General features: G+C 32.1%; 1 protein-coding gene and 1 non-coding gene across 2 annotated transcripts; one reads left to right on the plus strand and one right to left on the minus strand.

The window, feature by feature from the left end:
* Positions 1-3,821: 3,821 nt before the first annotated feature.
* Positions 3,822-3,894, minus strand: Trnav-aac. Its single transcript has one exon. It is a non-coding gene; the product is annotated as a tRNA-Val (tRNA).
* Positions 3,895-6,308: 2,414 nt separating this feature from the next.
* Positions 6,309-13,317, plus strand: LOC124540293 (PSME3-interacting protein). The gene is made up of 7 exons (XM_047117767.1): positions 6,309-6,516; positions 8,099-8,197; positions 9,631-9,751; positions 10,290-10,404; positions 10,990-11,084; positions 11,580-11,709; positions 12,672-13,317. Exons 1-7 carry the CDS (start codon positions 6,420-6,422, stop codon positions 12,759-12,761), a joined length of 747 nt encoding a protein of 248 aa, XP_046973723.1. The 5' UTR covers positions 6,309-6,419; the 3' UTR covers positions 12,762-13,317.
* The last annotated feature ends 2,257 nt before the right edge of the window (positions 13,318-15,574 follow it).

Consider the following 15,574-nt stretch of genomic DNA (forward strand, 5'->3'; position numbering starts at 1 on the left):
ACGACACGTTTTAATTATTACTTTTAAAATATTTATGTAAATTTATTGACATAATAACTTAAGGATATACGAGCGACCAAGCAGCTGTAATCCTGACCCTCGGATTATAATCGTATAGGCATAAGCATACGCTTTTACTAGACAGAGAAATTAGTGATGCTTAGAATACTGTAACTGCGACTATATTAAAAAAAAAATAGTTTGAAAACTGCTTTCTAGGATGACAATATTTAATTGCAAACAAATACTACTAATGTGATTATTTTTATTCATGTTATTCTATTTTAGAGATGGTAACACTGTTGCATGTGGTTGGCTGATTAAGAATGCGGAATTACCTCTGACCAATCGGATGACTGGACACATTCTGAGGTGACAGGAGGAATAAAAAGGAAAAAACGGGGTTATCTTAAAAATGAAGGTTGATTCATTGTACAACTTGGAATTGTGCCGATTGAACATTTTATGTTAAAATAAAAGATTTTGTATCTAATCGAACTGAGTTTGAATTTATAAAACTACAAAACTTTTAACTGCTACTTTTCTGTGCCCATTTTTGTAAAGTATACGTAATTTTTATTAAGTATAGTGATGATGACAATATCGCCCAGTTCGATTTTAGTGACGTATGTAAAGCAACCAACTACGCACGACATACATAGTGTGGGCAAAAACAGATGCAATTTCTATACAAGATTATACAGACGATAAAAAGCGTGGAAGTAATACTTGTTGACTTTCAGGATATACATACATATACATATAATTGTATTTAACTAACATGACTGTGTATTTTTAAATGTTGAAAAAGAGTAAGTACCATGTCGGTTCTTCTCGATAAAATCTACTTTCCGAACCGTTGATAGCATTACTTAATATAGTCCTTATATGATGATTCAAAAGTGCTTGTAAAAACCTACTTGAATAAAGTGTATTTTGATTTGATTTGATTCTCTCACTCTCAAAATCCGATGAGATGGCAAATCTAACAAGATCAGAAAGTGTTCCATTGAAAACATAGTCATTATTTATTTATTTATTTAACTCTTTATTGCACACCAAATATACTTATGTATATAGACACAAAATATATTTTCTTTCAAAGAAAATTGTCCAAGCAAAAGGCGGTCTTATGGCTTATAAGCCATTTCTACCAGACAACCTTTGGGTTAAAAGGATAATGGGTATGGAAGACGGCAATATGGTGGTGCAGTAAAAACGTCATAAAATCGTCAGTAAATAGTCATTACCGTCTTAACCGTAAGGGCTTATGTAACACGAGACATGTGGTCAAGGCCCCCATCCTGAGGGGGCCCCGAAGAAATAGATATACTATAGCCATGAGATTGCACAACCACTGAGTATGAGTATGAGAGAGAAAATTGCTTCACCGTTTATTTGAAACTATACTTAAGATCTGGCTATAAGGAAATTATTTGTAACTACTATTAAATATCTACCATGCCAAAAGGGCCCCAAATTCATGGGTGCCCAAGGGCCCCAGCGTAGCTCAAGAGGGTTCTGACTTCGTGCATAAGAACATCATATTGAGAAAATCTCAATTGCATTACACAGACGAGATTACTTACAAATACTTCCTGATCGTAAAAATACTAAAATTTTCTTCCAACCTTAGCTTCTATAAATGTCCAAATAACAGTTGCATACTAAATAAGTCACGATCAACGATGAAGATATATAAACCGATTACTGCCGATTCACGCAACCGATAGATGTAGCTCCCTGTCGCGCTATTCGCTGCTATTCGTCGCTATAGATTCTCGCGTCAGTTCAACTTCAACCGAGAAAGCAAATGCATATAAATCGACGAATGTATTAGGTCATATGATATTACAAGTTATTACGTTTGTGTAAAGATCATATTTACATAAGAAATAAATATTGATAATTTGGGGTAGCGTACTTAATTCGGATGTGATCGGTTTGATGAATTTTGCCGATGCTACATCTAGGTTTTATCGGACTACACAAGTTGCTATAAGGAATTTTTTGAGCGATAAGCATTTTTTAAAAGGAATCTTCATCATGAGCTAAATATAAATAAGAAATCCGGATATTATAATGAATAATAATTATTTTTATATTACTAGTTACCCGCGGCTTCGCTTGCGTTTTAAGGCGTTGGTTGTCATGTGTCAGGCAAAAAGTAGCCTCTGTTCTTTCTTGAAGTTCAAGTTTACTTCATACCAAATTTCATCTTATTCGGTTCAGCGGTTTGGTCGTGAAAGACAGACAGACAGAATTACTTTCACGTTTATGACATCAATACTGATACTATACAGATTTATTAGTGAGTACTAATAAAATCAATTTTTTCTTTTACACACCATACCAATAAGCGAAAGTGTTACAGTTAAAATCTTTATTATGAAAAATAATAAAAAAACGCTTACTTATTAAGAGGCCCATCTCAGGCATAGCCTACCTGAGTACTATCAATTTTCATATATCTATACTAATCAAATATATTTAGACAAAGACAAATTTACTACTTTTTAATAATTTGTTATATTCCTAAAACAATATAATAAATGTTAAAAACTCATAACCATAAACAAATCAAATATATAACATACAAAATCATTATTTAAGAACAAACAGTAAATTAACATATTCATATTTGTTGAATACATAATACACCATTCAACATGTTATATGCCTGAGGTAAGGTTTGAATGGTTGGTTGTATAACAGTCAATGTTTGCAGAACAGCAATCAAACAGTAGTTGTATTCTCATTCAAGTGAATTGTGGATGAGGTTACGTTACGGTGAAAGCTACTGTTGAGATGAATCTCTGAGTATAAATTTGCTAAACCTAACAATTGCTATTTGAAACTGTCTGTTTTTTAAGCTTTGTTTGGCGGACGAGCTTATAGGCCTGATGGTAAGTGACGCTGTAAGAAACTTAAACCTTCCCTTCCATCGCCAATGCGCCAGCAACCTTAGGAACTAATATGTTATGTCCCTTGTGCCTGTAATTACTCTGGCTAACTCACCCTTCAAACCTGAACACAACGATACTGAGTACTGATGTTTGATAGTAAAATATCTAATGAGTGGGGTAACTAACCAGACGGGCTTGCACAAATCCCTATCACCAAGTAAAATAAATACGTACCAACAAATAAATAAATAGTTAATAGTATTTAATGCATAAAAGTGCCACTTCATTTGAATCTAAGAAGGAATAAATATATACCAACCTTAGATTTAAATATTACACGTGAATGGACGATCAGACTTCATCACATATTGGCATGAGACATATTAACGAACCCTTACGTAGCTAAGCCACCACTAGCCTTAGGAACTAAGCTGTCATATAACTTTTTATTCACGAATTTAAAACATTGAGCAAGGTACCTACCCGTACCCCTGGGGGGGAACCGGTTTATGTGTTATTTCTACACTCTAAAATCATTGCGATGGCCGTCCTCTATATATTTTGCTTTAGGGATTTTTAGATAACAGTAGTTAAAAAATAAACACAAACTTTCCTCTTTTTGTTGCTGTTGGTTAAAATAACAGATTTTGAAGGATTTCCGTCACAAATTGAATGTAGATGACTGGGAATTTTGTTTATATGAATAGGTATTTATTTTATTTTATTTAGTTATTTTAGATAGGAAGGTTTATCCGACTATTTTAATTCTTTTTTTTTGATACCCTACGCATGGCTTGATTGTAAGATTTAAATAACAGAATCTAATAATAATATAAAAAATAAATTACAAAATACCTAATAATTTATCTCATAAAAATAAATAAACAAATGTGGTGAAATAGAACGGTAAAAATATGTTTCCGCCCGGGATCGAACCGGGGGCCTTCTGCGTGTTAGGCAGATGTGATAACCGCTACACCACGGAAACGTTGACTGTTTGGTTGAATAAGCGTAACATTACGAAAGTGTAATTCTATTTTATTTAATATGAGAAAATAGTGTATCTCTTTATTAATACTCATAAGAATTAATTTAGTCATTCTTGGAATTTGTAAAAACGTGAATAAATATTTCTTTAAATTATTTTTTAATATATTTCTAATAATTATTAGCCCAAAATTTATCAATAATTTACTAAATAAACAATTAATACAAAAAAGTATAGAATTAAAAGATGTCACTACTTTAAGAAAACTGTAAATAAAAATAAAATCTTACAATTATTGGTTTACAAGGTCATAAATAAAGAAACAAATGAGAAGATCATATGATTTAATTTCAATACATTTTTATACAAAAGTAATTTGCAAAACTCATTTTATAAAAAACGTCTTAGATATTTTGAATATTACAGTAAAATAATTTAAGTTATTTTTATTTAGAAATATGACATATTACAATATTTCTTATTTAAATAGCAATATGTAACATGAAATAATGATACAATATTGTTATTATTTAATAATATATTTTAAAGAAATCATGCCAAATCAATGAAATCTCTTTCAAATCATTATTGAGACAATGAATATTGTATATATAAACTTGAGGTTTATTTTTCAAAGCACTACATATTTCTTTTTTAATTATCAAAATCCAAATTTTATTGTAATTGTTGTTGATTTTCTTTTTTAATTAAACTTTTTTGACAAAGACATGCACACAATGATGACTTAAAATGAATTATATATTTAAATATTTTCAATATTCTTAGCATATCTTTGATTATATGGATTGTTCACAAGTAATAACAAGTATGTACTTTTCTTATAAATTGTGCATTCCTATACAATGTATTCGCTACAGGATTCACATATATAAATAACATTTAATCCTATCTCATTCATATATTATATAAAAAATGCTTTATATTTTTTGGAATGACAAATGAGCAAAAATATTAAACAACACTATAAAAAAATACAGTAGCAAAACTACTATTATGAAGTATTTGCTAAATTATATAAATTAAATAATAATATTACCACTTTAATCTTTTTTTGAAATATATTTTTTAAGTTGTAATTTAGAATACATTAAATATATAATCTGTACAGTTCCAATCTTATTATATTTTTTTTTTCTTAAAGAAATATAAGCAAATCTCGATAAATAATTGTCATACACTATCCTATTCATGATTAACCCTAGATAATGCAACATAACTATGCTTAGTGTTCATATCATAGTATCCTACAGGACCAGCGTCACAATCTGCACAGCTTAAATACTTATAATTATCCACAGTGTGCGTAAAACCTATGTTTTCAAAAGTATACATATTTTCAACATGGTAGAATTCATTAACTTTTTCGTTCTGAATCCCCGTGTCTTTTCTTGTGTCCTGTTGCATTAGAGGTAGATCTTTCTGGAATTGAAATGAAAACATATTTAAGTATGTAGTTAATTTCTAAATACATATAATAAATAATATATTCACTTCTCAATTAGTAAGATAAAAATTGAACACTTATTCACGGAACATTCATTTTACTTTTATTTTAAATATTTGATTTTTTTATCTTGTTTTTTTTTAAATTTGTAATTACTGTATGATAGGTGACTTTAACCTAACTTTTAATTCCAATACATAAATTTCATACAAAAAAAAATTGTAATTATAAAATTATAATATTAACCTCTTGTTTCATGTATTTCCCGGACTTTTTATCCAAGATTTTGGAACCGCAAAATTTACACTTAACGATAAGTTTATTTGTACCATTTTCCACATATTCATTTGTTTCTTCAATTGCATTATTTTCAACATTATCCGGGTCTGCCATGATATATTATAATTTAAAAATTAATAAGACACTAAAATCAATAGAAAGTTAGCTTTTGTAATAATTTATGTAAAAAGTTATGACCGGCACAGAACTGAAAAATGCAATTTTGCATACAAAAATTACAAAATGGCATTTACGAAGTTTCTTTTTTACTGAGTTAATAGAAGACGAAGGACAGTAGTTTTATTTAAACGAAAGTATAGTTTACATTCTGACTAAAAACTTAAGTTTTAAGAAAATATTTAACGTTTTAGGTTAATTAATATTTATTCTATTTTTTTATCTCGTTCATAAGATTATTACTACCGATATTCGTAAACTTACCACTTTACAGTTATGAAAGGTTTTGACAGGAACACTTAAATATGATACAGGTAAAATATTAATTCAGTTATAAGATAGCACTAAGAAAAACACTGAATTTACATATTTTCCATTTACTCCATTTCTAAAAAATTATAATAATTTCTTACAGAATTATATTAACCCTAAAATACGTATCTACTACATCCGAATGGTATATTAATAAAATAATTTTTAACAACGATAACACATACAAAAGTTGTCAGTTTGAAATTTTGTCAAAAGTGTGATTGTAAATTTTATCAACCATCGAATCATCGATTATCGACTTAAATACAATTGTTTTTTGCAAATATTAAATATGAGTTCCGGTTTCATATCAGAGTCTGAAATATTGGAGGCCAGACGGCGACGTCAGGAAGAATGGGAAAAAGTACGGACTGAAGATCAACCAAAAGGTGATAGATATATTTCACGGCCCAAAGTGTGTTTTTTCACCATATTTCAAAACGTATATTTTAATAATAAAAACGTATATATTTTTCACTACCTCTCTACGTAACTGCTCGTTCATAGAAGATTTTATATTTAAGTTTTTTTTTTGTGTTTCAATGTATTTTGCACACATATCACATGAAAAGTTATTAAACATATAAAAAAATTAAGCATAAACAAAGAGTTACTTATTGATTTTACAAGGAACCTCTTTCAGGCGACCCTTAGATGTTGGAATAAAGTTGTAACCTGTGCTCTGTAACAAATTTATAAGAATTTATGATTATTAAATTTCATTTGTGAGTATATACGACAGTTTAAATATCTTATGTTATTTGTTATGGAAGTATATTGAATACAAATAGTCCACTATGACCTATCTAACCAAAAAACCAAGTAAGCTGACAACATGCTCAGACGGTAGAAATTATTACGACGAACCAACAAGGCAGTCAAATAACTCTTTTTCAAGATTCAATACTACCCAGTCAAATAATATAACTTCAATCTTCAAATAAATGCATATAATAATACATATTAATTTTATGTTATAAAATTAATTCCTATATTAAGTGTAGTGTATCAATATAACGGTAAAAATAATTGAAAATAAAATTTTGTGAAAGTTCTATTCAAAAGTAAACTTAAAATTTATAAATGAAAAGAATATATTTATTCAAATAATTAAACTAACAATAACATCAAAATGCCTAAGATTGGAGTTGTTCAATGTAAAGAATGATTAATGTTTCTTACATCACCGACGACTGGGTGGTGACCACATATCATCAGTGAGCCCATTTCCCAAACCGCCTAATTATATCTCAATAAATATATATCGGAATCCATGGATGTCGGGGCATTTGTGATGATATCCATTATAGTGCAAATATCTATGTGTGACCTCTTTACCACCAATAGGTTTTAGATTCATTTCTCATCAGTGATGTACAGGTTGATTAATTTATCTCAGTGCTGATATCTATAATCAGTGGTGATACCATTACGAGCAAGTTTTAGGCCTATTTTTACAGACTATTATCAATTTAATTTAGATAGTTAATTGATTTACAAACATACATCCGTGCATTCTTTCACATTTATAATATTACAGCACGACACAAATTAGATGTAGCATCGGAAAATGCAATGAAATGAAAATGTAACCAATTATTGCCATTTTATATGACCTATAGAAATAGCTCCCTATCGCGCCATTCGACACTATTCGTCGCTATAGATGCTCTCGTCAGTTCAACCCGAGAAAACAACTGTATGTAAATCGACGTGTCAAATTGATAAATATGTTGGGTAATATGATATTACAAGTTATCACGTTTGTGTAAAGATCATATTCACGTGAGAAATAAATATTGATAATTGGGAATAGCATACTCAATTGGGCTGTGATTGGTTTTACGAATTTTGCCAATGCTACATCTAAGTTGTGTCATACTATAACTAATAGAGATAATTTTTATCAAGTTTACATACAAAATAAAGTTTATGATAATATCTAAGAACAATTTGTTTTCTAATAAACAGAAGCCCCAGAGGAGGTATATGACAATCGGCCACTGTTCCAGCGGCTAGAAGAACAGAGACTGAAGAAAGAGGCAGAATTTGAGGAGGCACATAAACTTAGTAAGTTTGTTAGTTTAGATTCCCGGATCTAGTTGTTTTTTATGGTATAGGTTTGCGGACGGATAGTAAGTGGTCATCATCACTCATAGACAATGACGCTGTAAGAAATATTAACCTTACATTGTCAATGTGACACCAACCTTGGGAAGTAAGATGTGTCTCTTGTGCCTGTAGTTACACTGGCTCACTCACCCTTCAAACCGGACCACAACAATACTGAGTACTGTTATTTGACGGTAGAATGACTGATGAGTGTGTGCTACCTACCGAGATGGGCTTGCACAAAGCCCTACCACAAAGTTTTTCCATGCAGTTAAAATTGCACTGGTTAAGCTGGTCAAAAGAACGCAGAACACTACTTTTTGTTTTATTAGGGTTATTTTTATATTGCTTATTGTTAAACACACAATATATTCAAGCAATGCAGTAGAAGCTTAAATAACATTCACAGTTTTAATATTGAAAAGCTAGCAATGGTTTGAGCCTGCCTACATGCTAATGTAAAAACTGATTGATTTTAAGCAAATCACAGATTGCATTAAAGATTGCATAAGTTGCCATTGTTTGTACAGTCGGGGTAAGAAAAGGTTCGTCACCTTACGATCTATTTTCGTGTGCTCAGTATGAGCGATAATCTGCTTTACCGATCGAGAATTACATATTGCGTTTCAATGATTCAATGTTTAGATCCAAAAGGTACTAAGAGTTTAAGACTTGATAAAGGAGTTTGAAAACTGACGAAGGTTTTCTTACTCTGACTGTACATTTGAGTATGCTTACAAGCAAGATATGTATATATTAATATTGAATTTAATATCATCATACATTATTTATGATGTATTATGATACTGTATGCAATAGTTTCATATGTTTTTGTTAATATAACATCATAGTTAAAGATGTGGTATAACCTTATGAGTTGCTGTTTCCCTTCAGGCTTAGCCTTAAACATGTGACATTTAATATAAGTAGATTTTTAACTTTACCGTTTCGTAAATTCAAATCGTTTACAAAAAATACATTGGTAAAAAAGGCATATTATTCTATACAAGATTTTGTAGATGATAAAAAAAGCTTGGAATTAATACCTGTTGACTTCCAGGCAGGATACATTACATACATATATAATTGTATTTAACTAATATGATTGTATTTTTTAAATGTTGAAAAAGAGTAACTACTGAGTTTCTTGCCGGTTCTTCTCGGTAGAATCTACCTTCCGAACCGGTGGTAGCTTCACTTAATTGTTAAATGACGATTCAAAAGTGCTTGTAAAAGCCCACTTGAAGAAAGTTTATTTTGATTTTTAAGCCCAAAACCTTTCACATAATTTCAGCAGCATTTATGTTATTTTTGAGCAGATTCAGCTTTATTATTTTTTGTCAGTTCATTGAATAGTTATAGGTAGTAAAAAATATTAATTGAACTTCCAGAGAATATGATCAGAGGTCTGGATGACGACGAAGTTGGTTTCCTTGACCTCGTGGAGCGCACTAAAGCTGAAGTTGCTCAACAAATCAGTATTGAAGAAAAGAAGGAGATGCAGGAATTCAGGTTAGTTGCACATAATTGAAACAAAAGAAAATACTTGAATGACGCATAGGCGTTAAGTTGGTATCACTTGATTACCACAGATACATAATGTATAGAAAGGACTGTATTAATTTTTTTATGTCATTTAATTTGTAAGATTTTATTTAAAATGTTTAAATCGAAATCTACATTCCAAGAGAAAAGTATGTTAGTAATTTAAATTTTTTCTTTTAGTTTTTTTTTTTTAATATCATAATATACTTTATTAGATATAAGAATTAACAACATTAAATGATTAAATATATATATATATATATATATATATATATATATATATATATATATATATATATATACAAATATGAACTAAAACTGGTTACTGTATAAATCTTGACCGCGTGGAATGGTGGCAAGAATGCTAGCAGCATTTCCCCGTTGAATCGCAATTCCGATCCTCTGGGCAAAAAACGAACCAGCCCTCCTGTCACCAGTGGAGGCAATGAGGCGAGGTTTTTTAGTAAAGTTAATATGTTCTATATTTTTCATATGTTAATTGCAGGGAAAGAGTCTCGAATTTGGCGGAAAGTGAGGAATTGACGCGGTTGAGAGCACAACTCGCCCCCGCAAGGAGCACACAGACCACAGCTCAAGCACAGAAGAATAAGTTACAAGGGGTAAATACAACACAATATACATGTTTTACTCAAAGACTTCGGTCTAGGATGTTTTCTTCAACTGAAGAGAAGATATTACAGTATGCTCTATTATCTGTGCACTCTTTGCTCACTCTTATAATTCTGTGGAATGACAAAGGATATAATTCAGATGCAGCCTCGTCTTCAGACTTCCATTTTTTGTAGGCATAGAAATGATTACAACTTCCAAGCTTAATAAAAAAAAACCACAAAAATAAAAACTTTTTAATGTCACAACCTGAGTTTCAATGCAAGGACTATGAAACAGTTGACTAACAAGATACATATAATATGTGATGAAGCCTTTAAAATTTTTAAATTTACTTATAGGAAAATTTTGACATTCTTCTATAACTAAAATCATGTACTTCTAGAATAGTTTAAAATTAGTTTAAAAAAAATGTCATACATAAATAATTAAGTAAAATTGCTTTTGTGAACTTACTTACCAATTTAGGTATTAAGATTAATTAATTTATTTTTACTAACACTATATGGATCTATGTAAATTATGGTCTGAAATAAATGATTATTATTATTATTATTATTATTATAACTTTACAGGTTGTAGTCAGGAAGCGAAAAGCAAGTGACATGGACGGCGATAAGGAGAAGGGTTCGCCCCCACCCAAGAATGGAGTTGTCCACCACAATAGCAGGTTGGTATTGGTTTAGTCACGGTAGCATGCCATTGAGGGTACCATTGGTTTTTTAGTGAGTAAACCCGGTGGACCTGGGCCCTCTTGGCGTCCATGGAAACCGAGGATTTAGCGCGCTATTTAAATATGGAATATTTGATATATTTTTCGGCAAATATGTACTAGGATTAAAAATAATCTACTTTCATTGGATTTTTGACGACCTCCGTGGTCGAGTGGTGTGTACACCGGTTTTCATGGGTACGCCACTCTGAGGACCCGGGTTCGATTCCCGGCCGAGTCAATGTAGATTACCATTAGCTTTCTATGTTGTCTTGGGTCTGGGTGTATGTGGTACCGTCGTTACTTCTGATTTCCATAACACAAGTGCTTCGGCTACTTGCATTGGGATCAGAGTAATGTATGTGATGTTGTCTCATATTGTTATTATTATTCCTTATTCTCTACTAAATAATATAAAATGGATTTCAAATAGCCTACTTTCCATAATTCCAGTGGTGACCAGAACGGCCTGTCCCCGGGGGAGACGCTGGGCGCCATGCGGTGCGTGGGCGTGTTACCCGGCCTCGGACACTACGACACGGACACATCCAGTGACACGGACGAATCCAGTGACAATGACTCCGTAAATATGCTTTTTATTATCTTTCAAAACGAAATACCTGTAGCGGTACTTGCCCTGCTGTACTACTCTTGAGTAAAAGAACACTTCACATCAAATGCGTCGATATATATACAAAATTTACAGTTACGTGTCAGCCAATTGGAGGTCGTAAATTACAATTGAAAATATTTTAGAAATTGAACGACGAATTAAATGTTTGATTTTACGACCAATCACGTCACAAAATCGTTGGACCACTTTACCGTGAAGTGTACAAATCCTAGCGTATTCTCAGGATACAGAGACTCTAGTCGCATTGACACAATGAGTCAGCCGGTATATAAGTACACGTGAATCTTCATAGGGGCTATTAATTTTCTTTTTTCTACTATTACAAGCCATATAATATGTATGCCTTTATTAGCCGAGATGGCCTTTTGGTTAGATTATGTTCATCCTAATTTGTGTTGATAATTCATCGCATACTCAACGATGAAGCAAAACTTTTTGAGGAAATGTGCATGTGTATAATTTCAATGTAACTCTGCCACATGTGTATTTCGCTGTCGTATGCTATTTTTGCTTTTGCTTGGTGGTAGGGCTTTGTGCAAGTCCGCCTGGGAAGGTACCACCCACTCATCAGATATTCTACTGCTAAACAACAGTATACTGTATTGTTGTGTTCCGGTTTGAAGGGTGAATGAGCCAGAACTACAGGCACAAGGGACATAACATCTTAGTTCCCAGGGTTGGTGGCGCATTGACGATGTAAGGAATAGTTAATATTTCTAACAGCGTCATTGTCTATGGGTCATGGTGACCACTTACAATCAGGTGGCCCATATGCTCGTCCGCCAACCTATTCCATAAAAAAAATGCTCCATAAGCTCCAAACCTACTTATATACCATTAATAACAGGCTCATTATGTTGTTCCTTAATATTGAAACTTATGTCTAATTAATGTCAAATTAATCGTTTCAGACTGACAAGTGCTGTCTGAAAAGGGATCTCCTCGGACGCAGGCCGGAACAAACGGGCGAGGGGAAGCGGAAGGAAGAGGAGAAAAGTTAAACACAACATTGAACTTTATTTCTTGTGTAGTAAAGTTGTAATTGCATTAAATAGCACATAGATTTAAAACGGCCATCGGCGATTTCTGTTTGATTGTTATGTAAGGCTGGTTTCTCTTGATAAGGTATCTCGTGTAATTTAATAAATATGATGTACATTTATGTTGTAATATAAATACTGAAATTTGTTATTCATATATATCTATATATAATAAAAATCTGTATTTCAATTATTTTGTAGACAAGTAATTCTTTCACAGAGGTTTGTCTGAAGCGTTGTGTCTTAATGTCATAATGGCAGGTTTTATATAATTATTATATGACATCGTTTTTTCAAAAGACTTTTTCAGGACTTTGGTCCTTTTTCCTCTCTATAAATGGATTCTTTGTTAAATTTTGACAATTGAATAAATTGCAGTCACTAATATTCTTTAATTTTCTGCAAACGAATGGAGCTCTTTAAAATGAGACCATAACCGATTTTTTATATGTAGCCATCGTCCCATAAGCACTGGAACAAAAATCGGCCTACGCTATGAATATATGAGATAATCTTATTATGCCTCATACTTAAAGTTTGGGACATTGGATACATTACATACTAGCTGAAAATAAGGTACATCCCGCTTGAAATTGCTTTGTCGAAAATCCTACAAGAGTTTGCATACAAATCTATCTATAACTGTACACCTTTGTAAGGTAAAAAAAAGTTAAGCACATGAATATTCAGTGGTGCTTGCCTGGGTTTGAACCCGCAATCATCGGTTAAGATGCACGCGTTCTGACCACTGAGCCACCTCCGCTTAAATCGTGTCTATAAAAGCGTATCGTTAATAAAACCAGATTTACAATAACGATTGGTTAAATATCGGAACCGAGCATAAATTATTTCCCAAGCATTAGAATGATTTTAGGCAATCGCCTTATTTATATTTGTTTATTATTGAGTGTACTTATTTGAAATCTATGATAAGAGTAACTAACGTCTACTTATTATGGCAAAATTAAGCGCCATTTTGAAAAACTTTTATGAATTTTAGCGTTTACGATATTTTGATTTGAATTAAAAAAAATTGAATTAGATTATATTGAAATAAAAATATAATTGTAGTAAAAGTAACTTTTAAAGATTACTGATCACATATTTTCATACTTTCGTCATTTTAATATTTATGATATAAAGGGAAACTATATTATAGACATAATATACGGTGAAAAGTATCTATGTGGTTGTGAAAAGGCATGGTAAGGTCTTGCGACTTAACAGAATTCAGATAGTTAGGACTATAGAATATAGATGGCGCTGCGATCGAGGGATAAATCAATATTAATTACATCTTTCAAATGTTTTGATGCTTTAACAACAACAACAGCCCGTAAATTCCCACTGCTGGGCTAAAGACCTCCTCTCCCTTTGAGGAGAAGGTTTGGAACATATTCCACCACGCTGTTCCAATGCGGGCTGGTGGAATACACACATGGCAGAATTTCTATGAACTTTGTCACATGCAGGTTTCCTCAAGATGTTTTCCTTCACCGCTGAGCACGAGATGATTTATAAAGTGAAATTAAGCACATGAATCAGCGGTGCTTGCCTGGGTTTGAACCCGCAATCATCGGTTAAGATGCACGCGTTCTAACCACTGGGCCATCTCGACTCGTCTTTAACAACAACAGCCTGTAAATATCCCGCTGGGATAAGGCCTCCCCTCCCCTTGAGTTTTGAAACATATTTTGTTGCATGTTATATGTGTAATGCGCATGCGCGACTATCGTCGTCTTTGTCACACCTGTATCTCTCGATCGTTGTGACGTCACGCCGTGTTAAGAGCTCTACGTCAGATAGTAGCAAGATCTGTATGTGAGACTGTGGACTGGGATGTTAGAAGTGTAAACACCGTGAATTGGAAAGCATTTCAGGGACAACACCACTGTGACGGCTTCAAAAATCCATTTTCAACCGACTTCAAAAACGAGGAGGTTATCAATTCGTCTGTATTTTTTTTAAGATTGAAACGACGTAAGACCCAGGTCGAAAAAATAATTAATTTAGTAGATATTGAATATTTTGTGGAGCGATGCAGCGGTCTGCGATACTCGAGGTTAAACCTGGGCTCTTTTAGGTTGCCAGGTTTTCTCTCCTTACGTTTTTGGAATTGTTATTTCAATTGACGGATAGTGGCGGAAAAAGGCTTGAAAAATATAAAAACATTGTCTCAGTGGTTTTGTCGCTTAAATCTGTTGGTGATGCTTACTTCAGTGTTTCATACTGATGCACTGAGTCCATACAATATGTATAATAAGACATTTTATGATTGTAACTGATTGGCAGTGCTTTAATTGCTATCCTAAAGACAATTCATTGCTTGTATAGTTGTTTCATACTCAAAAAATCCTCAGTGTACACACGCCTTAATGTTTATATTATAACAGCCTAAATGTATTTTTTTATATAATTTCATCAACATCCTATAACAATGTTGTTAAATATATTTTAATTGTTTGTATAATATGTACAATTCGGTCTACTTATATAAAATTTTGATTGATACAGTTGTCTATGCAGAAGTGAGATATCTTATATATCTTTGTACTAGAATATGTGATTTATTTAAATCTTACAAGAATATAATGTTGTGAATATAACTTTATATAGTTGTTTCATTATTGTGTTTGTTTTCTGACTGCTCCTTAATTTTTAAATTGTCTTTAGCACACCTGTATGACTGGTGATGTAGGTATTTTGTAAAAAGTAAAGTAACAACCTGTGTATTTTCCCACTGCTGAGATAAGGCCTCCTCTTCCATTAAGGAG

This window comes from Vanessa cardui, chromosome 24 (assembly GCF_905220365.1).
Source record: "Vanessa cardui chromosome 24, ilVanCard2.1, whole genome shotgun sequence".
NCBI classification, from domain to species: Eukaryota; Metazoa; Arthropoda; class Insecta; order Lepidoptera; family Nymphalidae; genus Vanessa; species Vanessa cardui.

Excerpts from the sequence above, each read along its gene's own strand:
- LOC124540293 (XM_047117767.1), top strand. The coding sequence starts at position 6,420 with ATGAGTTCCGGTTTCATATCAGAGTCTGAAATATTGGAGGCCAGACGG. Across the intron at positions 8,198-9,630 it reads TGAGGAGGCACATAAACTTA|AGAATATGATCAGAGGTCTG; the intron begins GTAAGTTTGTTA and ends TTGAACTTCCAG. Across the intron at positions 9,752-10,289 it reads AAGGAGATGCAGGAATTCAG|GGAAAGAGTCTCGAATTTGG; the intron begins GTTAGTTGCACA and ends TGTTAATTGCAG.